An 18,711-nucleotide genomic window follows, 5' to 3' on the forward strand; every position below is an offset into this window, starting at 1 on the left:
GGCCACACTTTTCTTCATGTACACCAACATACTCTTGGCCTTCTTGGCCACAGGGCACATTGCTGGCTCATGACATGCAGGCAGATGTACTGCTGAGAAACAAACATCACAGACATAAGAGCTGCACATTCTGAAGAGAGGATTTCTGAAGCACTCTTTGCACACAGGGATAAAAAGAACCAAACCAACCAACCCCCAAATGCAGAAGAGGAGAGAAATACAGTCTCAAGTTGTGCCAGGGCAGGTTCAGGCTGGATGTTAGGAGGAAGTTGTTGGCAGAGAGAGTGATTGGCACTGGAATGGGCTGCCCAGGGAGGTGGTGGAGTGGCTGTGGCTGGAGGTGTTGCAGCCAAGCCTGGCTGGGGCACTTAGTGCCATGGTCTGGTTGGTTGGGCAGGGCTGGGTGCTGGGTTGGGCTGGCTGAGCTTGGAGCTCTCTTCCAATGTGCCTGATTCTATGATTCTAAACGAAGCTTGACAGGCACCTGGCAGCTTTGGCACAGCCCTGCCTTATTCAAGGTGCACAGCATCATTACGGCTGGAAGAGACCTTTAAGATCCAACCTGGTTGATTCTATGACATATTGGAGGAGAAAAAGAAACATCCAAGCAGAGCAAGACACACATGAAGAGAAAAGGGAAGACACAGAGGGGGAGGCATTGCATTTTAGCAGCACTTAACTCATTATCAGGAAGCAAATTTGCTTTTAGGAAACAGCCAAAGCTCTTCCAAGAGCTTTGGAGGGGAGGGGTTGCAGCCCAGCAAACGTTTCACCCCCACCTCCATGTGCAACAACACCGCTTGCAGGGCACCCTAGGCAAAAAAGTAATAGCTGGGAGAAAAAAGGGAGGATAATGGTTACTTAGAAAGTGCTCCAGACAAGCTGTCAGGTTGAATTCAGAGAACTGGAGTCTACTCTGGGACAGGGCTGGCTCGGGGGTGATCCCTTGTGAGTTGGGTTTCCTGCCTGCTACAGCTTCAAGACAACGATTCTTTGTTTCCAGTTTTTCTGGTGAAAAAACACACGCCTGCCTCTGAAGAGGGTCAGGGAGAAAGCAGACAAAACACTAACGCTGGAATTTCAAAGGAAAACAATTTTAAAAAATGAAAGAAAAAGAAAAAGAAGAGAAGAAAGGAGAGGAGGGGGAAAGCAATCCAAGAGCAGTAGCTACTGGCGCTCCCGAAAGCATAAATCCCTGCTTTGGCCACGCAGTTGCAATAAGAGAAGCACCAAAAAAAGCTTCCTTACTTTTTTTTCCCCCCCCCTCTCTCTTCTACTCCACAGCTAAAAATGGGATGTTTCATCACCAGGCACAGAAGGATCATGGACACATGTTTGAGTGTGTACAGACAGCTCAGAGGCTGTGGAGTTGTTTTTTCCCTGACGTGCCCAAAAGCGGAGGGGTTCGAAGCTTTGCTGTGAGCTTCTCTGATGCCCTCAAAAGAAGAGCTGAGGGACACTGGTTGATATTTCATGGAATCACAGAATCAAGCAGGCTGGAAGAGAGCTCCAAGCTCAGCCAGTCCAACCTAGCATCCAGCCCTGGCCAATCAACCAGAACATGGCACTAAGTGCCCCAGCCAGGCTTGGCTGCAACACCTCCAGGGATGGCGACTCCACCACCTCCCTGGGCAGCCCATTCCAATGCCAATCACTCTCTCTGCCAACAACTTCCTCCTAACATCCAGCCTGAACCTGCCCCTGGCACAGCTTGAGGCTGTGTTCCCTTGTTCTGGTGCTGGTTGCCTGGGAGACACAAACATGGGAAACCCAGACTGGATTCCTCTCCTCCATCTCCGTTCATCTGTTCACATGAAAATTTCTGCCCTCTTCTCACATCACAGAATCACAAAACTCAGCTGACCAAACCCCTTAAGATCATCAAGTCCAACCATTCTGTAACTCTCCCAAGGCTGGCTCTAAACCATGTCCCTCAGCAGCACATCTCTGAATATGCTGCACATAGCCTGTGCTAAGAGCATTTACTTCCCCCCAGGGATTTGCAGGAGCAGCTTATTTGTGTGATCTTAGAGCACATACATGAAAAATTACAGGAGGAGGGAAGAAAAGAGCAATTTTCCTCTCTGTCTGACATGTATTGTACTATTTCATCACCTCCTCCTGCTTTTGAATCCTCCAGGGAAGGTGGTTAGAAAAATTCCTTGGCCTGTTTTCATTCACAGGTTCAGGGAGCAGAAATGTTTACAGGATGAGTGGATTCAAGAAGTGTAAGCCTAGAGAGGGAAAAAAAAAACATTTCCTCTTTTGAGAAGTTCAGGAAGCAAGAAATTGCTTCTCTAAAATCATGGGTTTCAACCTGGAATTCCTTCACCAAAGGAACAGCATCCTGAGAGGAGCCCATTAAAAAGGCTTCAAAGGGAGCAAGGAAAATCTTGTTGCTTAGCAGACAGGACTGAGGATGAGAAATTCCAACTGCAGTTTGTTGTTCACCCTGAGTGTCTCTTGTGATATTGAACAAGACACTTCACTCTGCTCCCCCAGTTCCTTATCTCTCAGCCTGTTGTGTTCATGTGTCTCTTAGCCCATCAGCTTATCTCGTGGTTGGAGCATGGATCAGCTCAAGAAGGCTGAAGTGAGTGGGTTCAGCCTAGAGCAGCATGCAGGCATCAAATGAAGGCAGGGGAAATGAGTGCCTTGTAGGAAGAAATGGAAGGGTGGCAGATGGGATTTCAACATTTCCATGCTGGCTCTTAGCTTTTATTGGCCCATCCCAGGGGTGTGTTTAGTCCTTTATTGACACATGATGAAAGTATCAGGTGAAGTTCAAACTCGCCTGGCTGACAGAAATCGAATGCAAACTTCTGCACTCAAAGAAACACACTCGAGGGCAGTAAAAAATGATGGGGGGGGAGAGGAGAAGGAACAACTTTTTTTTTCCTCTCTCAAATTTCCTCCTGCCTGAGAGACTTCAGACTCAATGTGCAAAGATAAAGGGCATTGAAAACCCAGAGGAGTTGGATTTTACATGGAGCATTTCTCCTTAACTACCAAACCCACAGCTTGCTTCACTGAATCACAGTCACAGAATGGCAGGGGCTGGAAGGGACCTCCAAAGCTCAGCCAGCCCAAGCCCCCTGCCAGAGCAGGATCTCCTAGAGCAGATCACACAGGAGCACATCCAGGCAGGGTTTGAATATCTCCAGAGAAGGAGACTCCACAGCCCCCAGAGAAGGAGACTCCACAGCCCCCTGGGCAGCCTCTTCCAGGCTTCTGTCACCTTCACAGGGAAAAAAAATCCTCCTCATGTTCAAGTGAAACTTCCTCTGCCTCAGCTTCCACCCAGTGCCCCTTGTCCTGGCACTGGCATCACCCAGCAGATCCTGGCTCCAGCACCTGGTACTCACCCTGCACAACTTTATCACCATTGCTGAGGTCACCTCTCACTCTCCTCTCCAAGCTCCCAGCCCCAGCTCCCTCAGGCTCTCCTTATAGGAGAGATGTTTCATTCCCATAAGCATGTTTGTGGCTCTTCCCTTTATTTTCAGCAGCCAGCTGGCCCAAGACAGAAAGAGCATAGCCCTGGATGTGTGTGTGTTGGGGGGGGGGACTGTGGAGGGATGCATCTATGTGTGTCTGCTCAGTTCAAACAGGAGCCAGCCCAGCTTTTAGTTGTTTTAAACAGCTGATCATCCAAGTGGGCAGGCAGAGAGAAGCCTGAGTGGCTTTATCCCACTTGTGTTTAATACCTGTCTCATGGAGAGCAGCACACCAAAGACAGGCACAGCTCAAGTAGAGAGTTAGATGCTGGACAGAAGAAGCTGCTGTAAAAACCCAGCTGTGTGTCCAAGGCAGATGCTGGAGATGAAATGAAGCATGGTGCAAGGAGAGAGAAGCACAGGCCCTAAGAGCAGTGCTTGCCCAGGAGCAGCCAGACACACCATGCAGAAGCTGTGAAATGGGTGGTGCCTGCTGTAGCCTCCCAGTGAAATGGTCTGGGGGGGTTTGGGGTTTCTTTGACTCTTTCCACAGCTGCTTAAATAAAAAAAAAAAGCTTTCTGCTGTTTCCCACTATTTGCTGAAATGCAACTTGAGGCTCATCAACTTGCTCCTGAGAAGTGTGGAAGTGTTTGTATATGAGGTGAGGAAACTACCTTGGCATGAGAGCAGGCTGCTTCTAGGTGGGTTAGCTCAAATGGCAGGCAGGAGATTTCATGGTCTTGTGTGGCAAATGCAGTTTGGTGAAGGAAAACAATGCTTCTGCACTTACACCAGGGAAAGGACCACCAAACTCCTACATGGTAAAGTTAAAGAGCAGGGAAGCAGATTCGGAGTCTTTACCTTCCTAATTAGCTCTTGGCAATTCAACTGTGACCTTGTCTTATGGAGGTAAAGGGATGTACATCATTCCCACTGGCCCAGCTCAAGGAATGGTGCTTCTAACCCACCACACCAACTCAAAGCACATGTTCATGCCCACCACACCATCTCAAGGCACATGTTCATACCCACCATACCAACTCAAGGCACATGTTCATACCCACCATACCAACTCAAGGCACATGTTCATGCCCATCACACCATCTCAAGGCACATGTTCATGCCCACACCAACTCAAAGCACATGTTCATGCCCACCACACCATCTCAAGGCACATGTTCATGCCCACCACACCAACTCAAAGCACATGTTCATGCCCACACCAACTCAAAGCACATGTTCATGCCCACACCAACTCAAAGCACATGTTCATACCCACCAGACCAACTCAAGGCACATGTTTATACCCATGAGACCAACTCAAGGCACATGTTCATGCCCATCAGACCATCTCAAGGCACATGTTCATGCCCACCACACCATCTCAAGGCACATGTTCATGCCCATCACACCATCTCAAGGCACATGTTCATGCCCACCACACCATCTCAAGGCACATGTTCATGCCCATCACCCCATTTTATCACAATCCAGTTTTTGCATTGAAAATGAAGAAGGGAAACCTGGCAAACCCAACTGGAGGACATAAAACCAACCCAAAAGCCTGAAGGAGCTCCAGTTCTGTTATCAACTTTTGAACTTTAGGGTTTCTCAGCTCTATCCACGTGGTCAGAATGTTAAATAGGTTAAAACTTTGGGGTTCTTTGAACAAAGCAAAAGACTGACCTTCTTTGGTGGCAAGTCGTGAGGAGGTTTCTGTGTGGGGTGGAGTGTTGTAGACCAGCAGTGAGCTACCTGGAGTGAAAAGAAAGGAAGTTATTGCACTCTGGATGCATGGGACTTTTACAGAGGTACAGTATCTGTCACAGCAAAGCCTCCAGAAGATAAGGTCAGGCTGATGGAGCCTGAGCAACCTGAGTTAGTTGGGGATGCCTCTGCATATCACAGAGGGGTTGGACTAGGTGACCTTTAAAGGTCCCTTCCAACCTAATCCATTCTATGATTCTGCCCTGGGACACTGATTGTATCACTAAGGAAGGAGCTTTTCTCTCTCTGGCTGTGACAAAGACATTTCCTTTTTTTGAGGAACACAGAGTAGGAGTGATGTGAGCTGCACTGTCAGGATCTGGATGTTTTTAGCATCTCACATGTTTGCTTTTGGGCCAACAGCTGCAAAAGTCTCACTGGTATCACAGAATCATGGAATTGTTTCAGTTGGAACACTCAGATCATCCAGTCCAACCATTCTCTAACTCTCCCAAGGCTGGGGCTAAACCACATCCCTCAGCACCACATCTCTGCAGCTTTGAAACCCCTCCAGGGATGGGGATTCAACTACTCCCCTGGGCAGCCTGTTCCAGTCTTTGAGAACCCTTTCAGTGAAGAAGTTTCCTCTAATGTCCAACCTAAACCTCCTCTGCTGCAACTTGAGACCATTTCCTCTCACCCTTTCACTTGTTCCTAGAGAGAAGAAAGTGACTCCCAGCTGGATCCCACTTCCTTCACCCATTCCAGCATCCCCCATGCTTTGTGGCACTGTGAGCAGCTTTCCTGGTTGAGTGCCCTTTCCATCCAGCCCCACTTGGAACAACAGATGCAAAAAAAAAGAGCCTGTTGGAAGGGCCTTTGTTTTGCCCAGTCTGTGGTGGAAATGTTTCTAATCATTTTCCTTTGGTTCTGCTGCAGACTGCTGTGGAAATGGGAGGAGGAGGAGGCCCTGGGAGCTGTAGTAGAAGCCAGCATGTAATGGGCATTTCATGGCTGTCCAGTTAGATGTGTTTGCCCTACAGATCTCCTTGGCTCACCTTTCCTCCTACAGCTGACTGCATCAGGCAGTGACATTCCCAACCAGGCAAAGGACCTTTCTCTGTGGGGCCTGATGGTGTGAACCAGAGCAGGGCACCATCCTTGCCATGGGTGGGTATGGTGGAGAAGTGCTTTTGCAGACACTTTGTGCTATGTGCATCTGCACAGCTCTCATCCATGTAGGGTACTTGGTCCTAAGCAAAGGAGAGCTAACAGCACAGATTCGTGCCCCTGGGCATCCCCAGGTTCTTGGGCAGGGCTAAGAACATCTCTCTGCAGGTACTACAGTACTGACTGATTAGGGGCTTGTGACTCAGCCACATTCCCATAATCCACATGCTCCCAAGGAGCAGTGACCTCACTTGCCCCTCAGCAGTACTCACAGCAGGACTTGCCTTCCTGTAAGGGCTGCCAGAAGCAACAGCCATTGCAGGTGCTGGCTCTCACTGCCTTTGTGTTCCTGTGATTTTATTTTCTCCCCCTCAGTGCAAACAAAGCCAAAGACCTGCACAAGCCTGTGTGTGCACAGAGGTGGAAGGTGCTGGAAAGCAAAGCCTGCTCAGAGGGAGGATGGATGCTACCAGATGCTTCAGGCTGGGATGTTTCCAAAGGCCAGGATGGATAGCATGGGAAACTAGAAGCACAGAATGCACTGGGTTGGGACAAGCCTTTACAAGTCATCTACTGCAGTGCACAAGGACATCTTCAGCTAGATCAGGTTGCTCAGAGCCCCTTCAAGCCCAGCCCTGAATGTCTCCAGTGATGGGGCCTCTGCCTCCCTTTCCAGTGTTCCACCATCCTCATAGTAAAGAACTTCTTCCTATTGTCCAGCCTACACCTACCCTACTACAGTTTGAAACCATTGCCTCTCATCCTACCACTACAAGCCCATGTAGAAAGTCCCTCCCCAGCAATCCTGTAGACCCCTTCAGGTACTGCAAGTCTGCTCTAAGGTCTCCCTGGAACCTTCTCTTCTGCAGGCTGAACAGCTCCAGTTCCAGCCTGCCCTTGTAGGAGAGGTGCTCCAGCCCTCATGTCATATTTGTGGCCTCCTCTAGACTCACTCCACCTGGTCCATGTATTGAGGGCTCCAGAGCTGGACACAGCACTCCAGGGACTAGGAAGGGGACCTCAAAGGGATCCCAAGGGTACCTTGACTGTGAAAGCTGCAGATAGCCACAAGGATTGACTTTAATCTTGAGAGAATGGTTGGTCTTGTGCTGCTGGAGGAGGAATTGCAGCGCTTCTGACCATCTAAATCACCTATTTGGGGCATTTCTCTCTTGGCTATCTTTGGGGGAACTCCTGTTCACCATTCTCTCCTTCTCAGGTGATGTAAAGCAGATCCTGAATGCAATGCCCAGCCTGGGTCTCCCCAGCCAGACAAGGAAGAATTCAGAAACAGGGTTTCTGTGACTAAACAGGCTGCAACTGCCTGCCTGCACTGATGGGCCGAGGGGGTGGGGTGATGAATAGCCCTGAACAAGCCTGTCTGATCAACCTAGAGCTGCCTTAAGCTCAAAAATGCAGCCCAAGCCACTGGAAAGTGAAGGTTCCTCCCCCCAGCTAATTGCTAAAAGTTCTCACCTTTGCCCGGCAGTCTGAGGTTTCTGGTGGGAACACCACAGAGAGGGAAATGTGTTTCCTATTAAAGGGCTTTCAGCGAAGGAGGGAAAGAGAGAAAGGCAGAGACCCAGATCAGCACAGAGAGAAGCAGACAGACAGAGGCCAGGCTGCTCAGCCTTGGGCAGAACTTTGGCTGGGGTGATTTTTTTTTTCTTTCATTCTTATTCTCTCTACCCCTGGCTGGGTCAGAGACAGCTTAGATCGAATCAGCTCCCCCCGGGAAACGCTGCTCTCATTAATAAAGTGCAGGGCTAGTCTCCTCTAGTTCCTATTCAACATCTTCTCCTGTGCTTCCTCCACTCTCTACCACCACCTTTCCCTTTCTTCTTTTATTTCCCTTGCATTGAGGGTGATGGAAAATGACTGAAAAGCAGAGCAGGAGAGGGCTGGGGTTTTTTTCCCCCCTCTTATAAACCATTTCTTTTTTCACAAGGCAGCTCATCCTTCTGAGATGGTTTCACAACCCTCAAGCCTGTTTCATCTGGCAGCCTCTTTTCACATCCTCACCTCCTGAAGGCCACGTGGCCTTCCCACCACGTCTCCTGGTGGAATCAAGGTTCTGCTGCATTTAGCAGCGTAGTTTTGTTTGGCATTGACATGCAGCTGGAAACCACAAAGCACTTTTCTGCTCCTCACCACAGCCTCATTCTTTCCCCTTCAGGCTCTTTTCATTTGGACACGCCACACACAACTGACACTCCCCTAATCCCAACCCCCCCAATAACTAGACAGGAAAAGGACAGGAGGTGATAGTTCTGGCTTCTTCTGATCTTCATCTTAAACATAGCATAAAAACATTCAAATCTCCCTCTCCTGGAGAAGATTCACCTTAGTTTGCTGATGACACCAAGCTGTGTGGTGCAGCAGCCAGGCTGGAGGGCAGGGATACATCCAGAGGGACCTGGACAGGCTGCAGAGGTGGGCACAAGACAACCTCAGGAGGGTCAACAAGACCAAGGGCAAGGTCCTGCAGTTGGGGTGAGGCAAGGCCAAGCACAAATCCAGGCTGGGCAGTGAGTGGCTGGAGAGCAGCCCTGAGGAGAGGCACTTGGGGGTGCTGCTGGAGGAGAAGCTCAGCAGGAGCCAGCAGTGTGCACTTGCAGCCCAGAAAGCCAAGCAGAGCCTGGGCTGCAGCAGCAGAAGTGTGGCCAGCAGGGCCAGGGAGGGGATTCTGCCCCTTTGCTGTGCTGAGACCCCACCTGGAGTCCTGCATCCAGTTCTGGAGCCCCTGGGACAAGAGGGCTGTGGAGATGCTGGAGAGTGTCCAGAGCAGGGCCAGGAGGATGCTCAGAGGCTGCAGCAGCTCTGCTGTGAGCACAGACTGAAAGAGTTGGGGCTGTTGAGTCTGGAGCAGAGGAGGCTCCCAGGTGACCTTCTTGTGGCCTTCCAGGATCTGAAGGGGGCCTACAAAGAAGCTTGGGAGGGGCTTTTTAGGCTCTCAGGGAGTGGCAGGACTGGGGGGAATGGAGCAAAGCTGGAGGTGGGGAAGATTCAGACTGGAGGTGAGGAGGAAATTGTTGAGCAGGAGAGTGGTGAGAGGCTGGAATGGGTTGCCCAGGGAGGTGGTTGAGGCCCCATGGCTGGAGGTGTTTGAGGCCAGGCTGGCTGAGGCTGTATACAGCCTGCTCTAGGGTAGGGTGTCCCTGGGCATGGCAGGGGGGTTGGAACTGGCTGCTCCTTGTGCTCCCTTCCAACCCTGACTGATTCTGTGATTCCAGTACTCTGCAGGAGCAGAGCTGGATGCCTCTGAAACAAACCAACTTTACAAGAGGGGAAACTTGCTGGAAGAAAACCAAGAGAGAAGGCAGCCCATCTCCCCGTGGCACTGAGCTCAGAGGCTCAGCCCTAAACATCCGCTGGAAGGCAGGCTGGAAAAACAATCAGCTCCTTTGGAAGGCGTTACTCCGCCTGGGAGTCAACCAGCAGCCCAGGACCCAGCCTGTCATTAGGCAGTGCAAGGAGCAGCTGCAGGGAAAGGAATGCTGCTCAGAGCCTGCCCGACCTCCAGGCAGACAGGAGCTTGTTTGAATAAGGACAGCGCTTGCATGAGGCCTCAGCACAGCCTGGCAAGCTGGGATCACAGGATCACAGGATGTTAGAATGTGGAAGGGATCCAAAGAGATCATCGAGTCCAACCCTCCCCCCTGCCAGAGCAGGATCATAGAATCCAGTGTCTTGGTGGTGGAGGAGGAAGCAGGAAGGCAGCCAGCTCTGGATGAGGCTGGCTCCTTATCTCTGCTGAGCTGATAATGCCATAAGAGGTTCAATGACTAGGTTGGGTAGCTGAAGACTGTCTCCATCACAGGGGGTCTCTGCCAACCTAAGCCATTCTGTGATCCTTTAGGGGCTAGGCTAACCCCCATGTTAGGGGTTGGAAGGGACCCAAAGAGCTCATCCAGTCCAACCCCCTGCCAGAGCAGGAGCACACAATCTAGCTCAGGGCACACAGGAACACATCCAGACAGGCCTGGAAGGGCTCCACAGAAGGAGACTCCACAACCTCTCTGGGCAGCCTGTGCCAGTCAAGAAGTTCTTCCTCATATCACAGAATTAACCAGGCTGGGAAAGACTTCCAGGATCATCAAGTCCAACCTATCACCTAACCCTTCTCATTAACCAACCCAAGGCACTAAGTGCCTCATCCAGCCTCATGCTGAGGTGGAACTTCTGTGCTGCAGTTTACATCCATTGCCACAGGGCACAACTGAGAAGAGTTTGTCCCCTTCCTCTTGGCACTCAGATACTTATAGGCATTGATTAGATTCCCTCTAAGTCCTCTCCTGATATGACCAAACATCCCCAGAATAGAATCACAGAATCAAACAGGCTGGAAAAGACCTCCAAGATCATCCAGACCAACCTATCACCCCTCAGCCTCTCTTCATAAGGCAGTGCTCCAACCCCTTCATCATCCTCATAGTCATCTGCTGGACTCTCTCCAGTAGTTCCCTGCCCTCCCTTGAACTGGAGATGGGCTGGGATTGAATCCTCCTTTTGCATGTACCCAGGTAAAATGGGAATGACTAATTTGTATCCAGTAAAGCTGCTGGGGTTTCCATAGGGTGGTAGGGGTTAGAAGGGACCTCCAGGGAGCATTCATTCCAACTCCCCTGCTAAAGCAGAGTCACCCACAGCAGGTTGCCCAAGATCACTCCATAAGGACAGCAGCAAGGATACAACTGCTGGCACTTCCCTTGAACAATTCATGTGATGGGATACATCAGAAGAAAAGGAGCTTGTGGTGCTGGTCCACAGCCAGCTGAAGATGAGCCAGCATGTGCCCAGGTGGCCAAGAAGGTCACCAGCATCCTGGCTTGCATCAGCAAGAGTGTGGCCAGCAGCACTAGGGCTGGGATCGTCCCCCTGTACTGGACACTGGAGAAGCCACACTATGGGTATTGGGATCAATTTTGGGGCTCTCACTAGAAGAAGGAAAACTGAGGGGCTGGAGCAAGTCCAGAGAAGGGCAACAAAGCTGCTGAAGGGTCTGGAGAACATAGCTGAGTGGCTGAGGGAACTGGGAATGTCTGGTCTGGAGAAGAGGAGGCTGAGGGGAGACCTTCCTGAAAGCAGGCTGGGGGTGGTCTCTTCTCTCAAGGAACAAGTGATAGGAGAAGATGAAACAACCTCAAAGTGGATCAGGGAAGGTTTAGATTGGATATTAGAAGAACTTTTGCCACTGAAAGGGTTCTCAAGGCTGGAACAGGTTGCCCAGGGAGGTGGTTGCATTCCCATCCCAGGAAGTGTTTAAAAGACACAGAGATGTGGTGCTGAGGGACACAGTTCAGCACAGACTTTGATAGAGTTAAGATAATGAATGGACTTGATGATCTTAAAAGGTCTTTTCCAACCAAAACAACTCTGTGCTTCTCTGGTTCTGATACCTAACTCTTGGGATGAAGGCCAGAGATGATGTCTGGAGCCAAAGCAACAGAAGAATTCAGTTCTTTTGCCAACCTTTTCAAATTCAGCCTGCTCCTTTGGTCCCTTCATCTCCTTCTGTCACTTCTCAAGTCTTATCAATAAGACAGTTCAAGTATCTCACTGGAGGATTTATCTTGTGGGAATGGAGAAACATTTCCGGTTACAAAGAGGCAGATTTGCCCTGCCAAAGGCAGCAGGTTTGGCCAAAGCAGCACCAGCTCCACCAACTGCCTGGCAATTTCCCATCAAAGTGTGCAACTCCACATAGAAACCTGAGCCAGGAGGTTACTGCAGTAACCTCGAGGTGTCCTGTGAACCAGCAGCAGTTTGCTGATGAAACAGAGTGAAATCTGCAGCTTCTTTTGGCTGGGAAACTGCCCCCACGAGGGACAAAAAACTCTTCAGATCCAACCATTTGGTTCTGGGTTGTGAATCATTTCCTTGGCTTGGCCTCGCTGTAAAAATAAAGGTGTGGCTTCCAGAGGCACCCAGCCCTGAGCTAACTCTTGTCCCACTGTGGTCTCTGAGCCTCCCACTGCTTGTAGCAGAGGCAGGGAGAGACCAACGCTGAGCAGCTCAGAAGAAACACCCTCAATAAATCATAGCATGGTCTAGGTTGGAGGGGACCTCAAGGACCACCCAGCTCCGACAGGGACACCTCCCACTAGGGCAGGTTGCTCAAGGCCTCATCCAACCTGGCCTTAAACACCTTCAGGGAGGAAGCATCCACAACCTCCCTGGGCAACCTGTGCCAGTGTCTCACCACCCTCACTGGAAAGAACTTCCTCCTAACATCCAGTTTCCATCTCCCCTCTTCCACTTCAAACCCATTCCTCCTCATCCTGTCATTACAAGACCTTGTCAACAGTCCCTCTCCAGCCCTCCTGGAGCCCCCTTCAGATTCTGGAAGGCCACTAAAAGGTCTTCTCGAAGCCTCCTCTTCTGCAGGCTGCACAGCCCCAACTCTCTCAGCCTGTCCTCACAGCAGAGCTGCTGCAGACCGCTGAGCATCTTTGTGACCCTCCTCTGGACTTGCTCCAACAGTTCCATGTCCCTCTTGATGCAGCCCAAGATCCTGTTTTGGCTGCTTTTTGTTCTGTGCTGGCCAGATGAAGACACCTTCAGCTGCCTTTACATCACAATTTCACTTCCCAGGGGAGAAAAGAAGACTTTCTTCCTCCCTCTCTCTCTCTCTCTCCTTGCCCTCCCATCTTGCTTTATGACACTTTCTCCTGAGTTCACAGGATAGAACCATTAAGGTTGGAAAATACCTCTAAAATCACCAAGTCCAACCATCATTTTTCTGCCCTCCAATAACTATACTCCCACTAAAGCTGTTTCACTTCAAGAAGCTATTGGCCCATGTGGCCAGATGTTCCCTGGCCTCATTGTAGTGGGGCTTAGCACATCTTTGTGCAGGAAGGAAATGCTTTTACCTTGATGTTACAGATGACAGAGAGATGTTTGGAAGCTATGGGTGATAGGAAGATCTGGGTGATAGGAACCTGGGTGCTAGGTTGGACTGGATGATCTTGGAGATCTCTTCCAACCTGGTTGATTCTATGATTCTATGGACATGCTGATGGATGGGCAGAAGATCTTAGAAAGGTTTAAACCAAAGACTCCCAGCACCAAAAGCTCAGAAAAGTGCTCACAGCTTCTTTCTCAGGGGCTTAAGGCAGCAAAAAGGAGGATTGGATCCACCAGATAGTCCAGTGGGGACAAGATAGCAATGAAGAGGTGCAGCAGAACTTGCTCTTTGAGTACCAGGTTATTTACATGCTGTCTGCTTCAGCACACCTACATTAGGGAATCACTCATGTGTTTGTAACTCCTTCTGGGCCTCCAGGCACACAGAAAATCTTCACTCCTGGCCATTTGTGGGTCGGACTTTACCAGGAGCCTTGATGGAAAGCACCCAGACCTCTAACTTCAAAGTTATGGAATCATTTGCCTGTGACCCATCAGTTAATGTTCAGTTTAATCAGCCCAGCAAACTTATGGCTTTCTATCATGTAGCCACAGATGTTTTTATTATCTGTTAGAGTATCTAATCTCCTCAGAGTGCTGCTCAGTTCTTCACCTCCCTGATAGCACCACTGACTCCTTCTAAGTTAAAATTAACCTCCCAACCCATTTTTGTCCTCCCCTCTCTGCTTGCCATTCTCTGTTCTTTGTTCCTTCACCCTTAGAATCATAAAATCATAGAAGCAACCAGGTTGGAAGAGAGCTCCAAGCTCAGCCAACCCAACCTAGCACCCAGCCCTGCCCAACCAACCAGACCATGGCACTAAGTGCCTCAGCCAGGCTTGGCTGCAACACCTCCAGGCACAGCCACTCCACCACCTCCCTGGGCAGCCCATTCCAATGCCAATCACTCTCTGACAACAACTTCCTCCTAACATCCAGACTGAACCTGTCCTGGCACAGCTTGAGACTGTCCCCCCTTCTTCTGGCCCTGGCTGCCTGGCAGCAGACCCCAATCCCACCTGGCTACGACCTTCAGGTAGTTGTAGCCAGCAATGAGCTCTGCCCTGAGCCTCCTCTCCTCCAGGCTGCACACCCCCAGCTCCCTCAGCCTCTCCTCACAGGGCTGTGCTCCAGGCCCCTCCCCAGCCTCACTGCCCTTCTCTGGACACCTTCCAGCACCTCAACATCTCTTCTGAATGCAGGAGCCCAGAACTGGACACAGCACTCAAGCTGTGGCCTGAGCAGTGCTGAGCACAGGGGCAGAAGCAGCTCCCTTGTCCTGCTGCCCACACTGCTCCTGAGCCAGCCCAGGATGCCATTGGCTCTGCTGCCCACCTGGGCACACTGCTGCCTCATGGCTGCTATCAGCAGTTCAATCTATCAGCACATCAGGGGCTGGGATGGGTCAGGTCAACACTTACTTTCCCTGAGGTAACTGAGGTGAGACAAGAGGACTTCTGTGTTGTAGAGGGAGGTGGTTCTGAGGAAGTCATCCTTGTTCATTTTGCAGAGCTCTTTGCCATCCACATTCTGGAAGATGGTGCTGTCAATCTCCAGTAATCCATACTCCTTTATAGCCCATTCCAGCCACTGGCGCACGTGCTCCTGGGTCCACAGGGTGGGATCTGGCAGGAAGAACACAAAGGATGTTGTTGGAGTGAGTTCAGAGGAGGGCCATGAAGATGATGAGAGGGTTGGAGCACCTCTCTTATCCTCATAAGGGTAGGACAGGCTACAAGAGGCTCCTATGAGGACAAGCTCTGCAGCCTGGAGAGGAGAGGGCTTTCAGGGGGCCTTGTAGCCTTCCAGTATCTGAAGGGGGCTACAGGAGGGGTGGGGAGGGACTATTGACAAGGTCTGGTAATGACAGGAGGAGGAGGAATGGGTTTGAACTGGCAGAGGGGAGATTTAAACTGGGTGTTAGGAAAGGGTTCTTTCCAGTGAGGGTGGTGAGAGACTGGCACAGCCTGTCCAGGGAAGCTGTGGAGCACAGAAGCACAGAATGTGATCCTTAATCCTTCTGTGCTTCTGTGCTCCACAACCTCCCTGGATGTGTTCAGGACCAGGTTGGATGTGGCCTTGAACAACCTGTTCTAGTGGGAGGTGTCCCTGCCTATAGCAGGGGGTTGGAACTGGCTGAGCTTTGAGGTCCCTTCCAACCTAAACCATTCTGTGATGATAGCACCACATGGAACCCTCAAGCCTCAGGCCCTTCATCAAAGCATCAACCATTTCTGCACAGCAAATGGATTGCAGTTAGCACTTCCAGTGCCTTTTGCCAGTGCGGACAAGTGCTGGGCTACAACAGGACTCATAACCTGATCAGAGCATGGTCACTTCTCTTCACTGGCTCCCACCTGCCTGCATCTTGTACCTGAGCTTGAGGAAAATATCAGCAATATTTGACCATGACTTTGCTCCTTCTGGCAAAAAGCCTCCAAAAGCAAACTCATCCCTTTGAATCACACAGCATGAATGGGATTGGAAGGGACTTCTGGGGATCATCCAGTCCAATCTCACTCCTAAAGCAGGGTTACCCAGAGCAGGTTGCCCAGGATGACAATGTCCAGGTGAGTTTGGAATCTCTGCAGAGAAGGAGACTCCACAACCTCTCTGCACAGCCTGCTCCAGCACCCTCACGCCAAAGGAATTTCTCCTCCTGTTCAGATGGGACCTCCTGGGTTCCAATTTGTGCCTCATTCCCCTTGTCCTGTTGCTGGGCATCACTAACAAGAGTCAGGCCTCATCCTCTTGGCCACCCCCACCCTTTAGCTTCTCTTGAGCACTGATCAGATCTCCTCTCAGATTGCTCTTCTCTAGGCTAAACATCCTCAGGTCCTTTCCTCCTCACAGAGATGCTCGAGGCCCCTCAGCATCTTTGTGGGACTCTCTCCAGTAGTTTCCTGTCTCTCTTGAACTGGACACAATACTCCAGACTGAAAGGGGATGCCTGTCAGAGCTTCATGCCTGCAGTGCTGCATAATTCTATCAGCTCTGGAGAGTCACAACATCCTTCCCAAGCACGTTACAAAGCCCCAACAGATGGCATCTTAAACTTGGAGTATTTATGGTCAGCAAAGGGATCCTGAAAAGAAAAAGGCTAAATCCCAATCTCTTACTGCTTCAGCAGAGCAGCTTGCCCTGGATCTCTGAGTCACATCTGTGACAAGAACACAGCTCTACCTCCCCTAGCCCCTTAAAACCAGCACGGCTCTTGGGAGGGCAATGTGGATTTTGTCCTGTCTCAAGCATCCCTATCAACTGCCAGCAATGCTCCAGCTGTGGAAGCTTTACTGCTGGTGGTGACGTAGGAGAGAGATTGAACCCTGCTGGAGCTTCAGCCCCCACAGTGATGGTTTGCTGCCTGAGGAGTTAAAAAAAGAAAGCTTCCAGAAGAGCATCAGACTAGACAGGCCCAGCAAGAATTTGTGCCATGATACCACTCCCACAGAGTCATTTTCACAGCTTATCTGTCTTTTCAGATGTTTCCTGTGCTGCTTCTCCCCATGCATCCCAGTAGGAAGTAGAAGCTGCAAGTTCATGTTGCAGTGCAGCAAAGTCAAGCTTTAACTTTGGAGGTGTTTGATCTGTCCATCAGAGCTGGGACATTCCTCTAAGATCAGCCTCAAGCCTCTCAGCAGGAATTAAGAGCTGCAAGTTCATGTTGCAGTGCAGCAAGGTCAAGCCTTAGCTTTGGAGGTGTTTAATCTGTCCATCAGAACTAGGATATTCCTCTAAGCTCACCCTCAAGCTTCCCAGTAGGAAACAGAAGCTGCAAGTTCATGTTGCAGCGCAGCAAAGTCAAGCCTTAACTTTGGAGGTGTTTAATCTGTCCCTCAGAGCTGGGACATTCCTCTTAGGCTCAACCTGAAACACTTCAGGTCCTGTGGCACCTGGGAAGTTGGACCTGGAGCGTGCAGCATCACACAGCTGGGAGGCTGTGCTTTGGGGAGGGACAAGAAATGCCTCTGCCACACATTCTATGGTGGATCAAATAATGATGTGGGCCCAGGGCTGTGTTTGCTGGGGCTACACAAATCCCTGGAGGCAAAAGGTGGCTGTGCTTGGTGCATTCCTGAGCTCCAAAACAACAGCATGAAACGGAGAGGCAAGACCAAGGAAGGTGGAAATTAAAGCTGTGAGGCTTCCTGGCTGAATTTCCAGTTAAATCAAGCTGCTTCAAGTCGAATTTTAAAGGTGGATCTTACAAGTCCAGGTCTTTGCAAGCCTGCTTTGGGATAGAAAGATGGATTTCCATTCAGGTTTTGGCCATAGCCAATTTAATTTCTGCTTTCTAAGCACTGGCAGGAGCCTGTGAATGTTACAATGGCAGCATTCAAGGGAGGATCCGTGGGGCTTTTTAATTGAAAGAGTTGTTTGTCTTGAGCTTTGGGGGAAGAAAAATAAAGAGCACAACTTTTTGAGGGCTGAATGAATTTGTGGTCTGCCTTTAAGCAAACACTTTTGAATTTCAGCCCTTCCTTGAGCAGATTTATCACCATGAAAGACATTGAACTGCCTGTGAACAAAAAGGCCTCCTCGACACACGGCTTTGAGTTCATTATGATGACTTTTGCAAGCCTAATGTGACATTATTCTTGCCTATCTTCACCCTAATGTGCTATAAATCTTTACTCTGGATTACATTAAGATTTCCAAATGCCTGTCTTGGATGAGTTTGGCCTCAGAGGCAAGGATTTGGGATGATGTTCATTATTGTCTTCCAAAGCCACTGCTATTTCACAAGCATCTCAGGGTTCTGATTTGTGGATGCTGATGGGGAGGGGGAAAAAAGCCTTTGTGGTGTATTTTTTTCCCTCCACTTTCTTTCAAATAGGAGATTTTAAACCTTCTCTTCCACTGAGTGCATCACAACTCATTTCCTCTGTTTCAGCAACAACACTAAAGCTTTAGTATAGATTTATAGAATGGGTTGGAAGGGACCTTAAAGATTCCAACCCCCTGCCATGGACAGGGGCACCTCCCTCTAGCCCAGCTTGCTCAAGGCCTCATCCAACCTGGCCTTGAACACCTCCAGGGAGGGAGCATCCACAGTCTTCAAGAAAAGACTGGATGAGGCACTTAGTGCCATGGTCTAGTTGATTGGTTAGGGCTGGGTGCTAGGTTGGACTGGATGATCTTGGAGGTCTCTTCCAACCTGGTTGATTCTATGATTCTATGATTCTTCCTTGGCAACCTGTGCTGGTGTCTCACCACCCTCACTTGCAAGAGTTTCTTCCTAATCTCCAGTCTAAATCTGCCCTCCTCAAGCTTCAATCTGTTCCCTCTCACCCTAGCACTACAAGCCCTTGCAAAAAAACTCTTCCCAGCTGTCTTGTAGGCCCCTTTCAGGCACTGGAATGTTGAGTTGGCCTCATTTAGGCCATGTGGGAGCGCAAAAGACACGAGGAGCTTGCACCAATATGGTACACAGGAGGTCAACCCATTTACTGAAGCTAAGTGTGGTGCTCACGTGGGGGATTCAGT

The 18,711-nt window shown here is 50.1% G+C and overlaps 1 protein-coding gene across 2 annotated transcripts in view; it reads right to left on the reverse strand.

Annotated features, from left to right (window-relative positions):
- The window catches only part of FLI1 (Fli-1 proto-oncogene, ETS transcription factor), a 112,690-nt gene that overhangs the window by 13,901 nt on the left and 80,078 nt on the right, over positions 1-18,711 (reverse strand). For both annotated transcript variants that reach the window (XM_064173140.1, XM_064173141.1), the window contains exons 5-6: positions 14,646-14,849; positions 5,125-5,193 (exon numbers count right to left, since the gene is read on the reverse strand). In XM_064173140.1, coding sequence (XP_064029210.1) covers positions 5,125-5,193; positions 14,646-14,849 — 273 coding nt within the window. The remainder of the gene's footprint in view (positions 1-5,124; positions 5,194-14,645; positions 14,850-18,711) is intronic.

This window comes from Pogoniulus pusillus, chromosome 38 (assembly GCF_015220805.1).
Source record: "Pogoniulus pusillus isolate bPogPus1 chromosome 38, bPogPus1.pri, whole genome shotgun sequence".
Taxonomy (NCBI): domain Eukaryota; kingdom Metazoa; phylum Chordata; class Aves; order Piciformes; family Lybiidae; genus Pogoniulus; species Pogoniulus pusillus.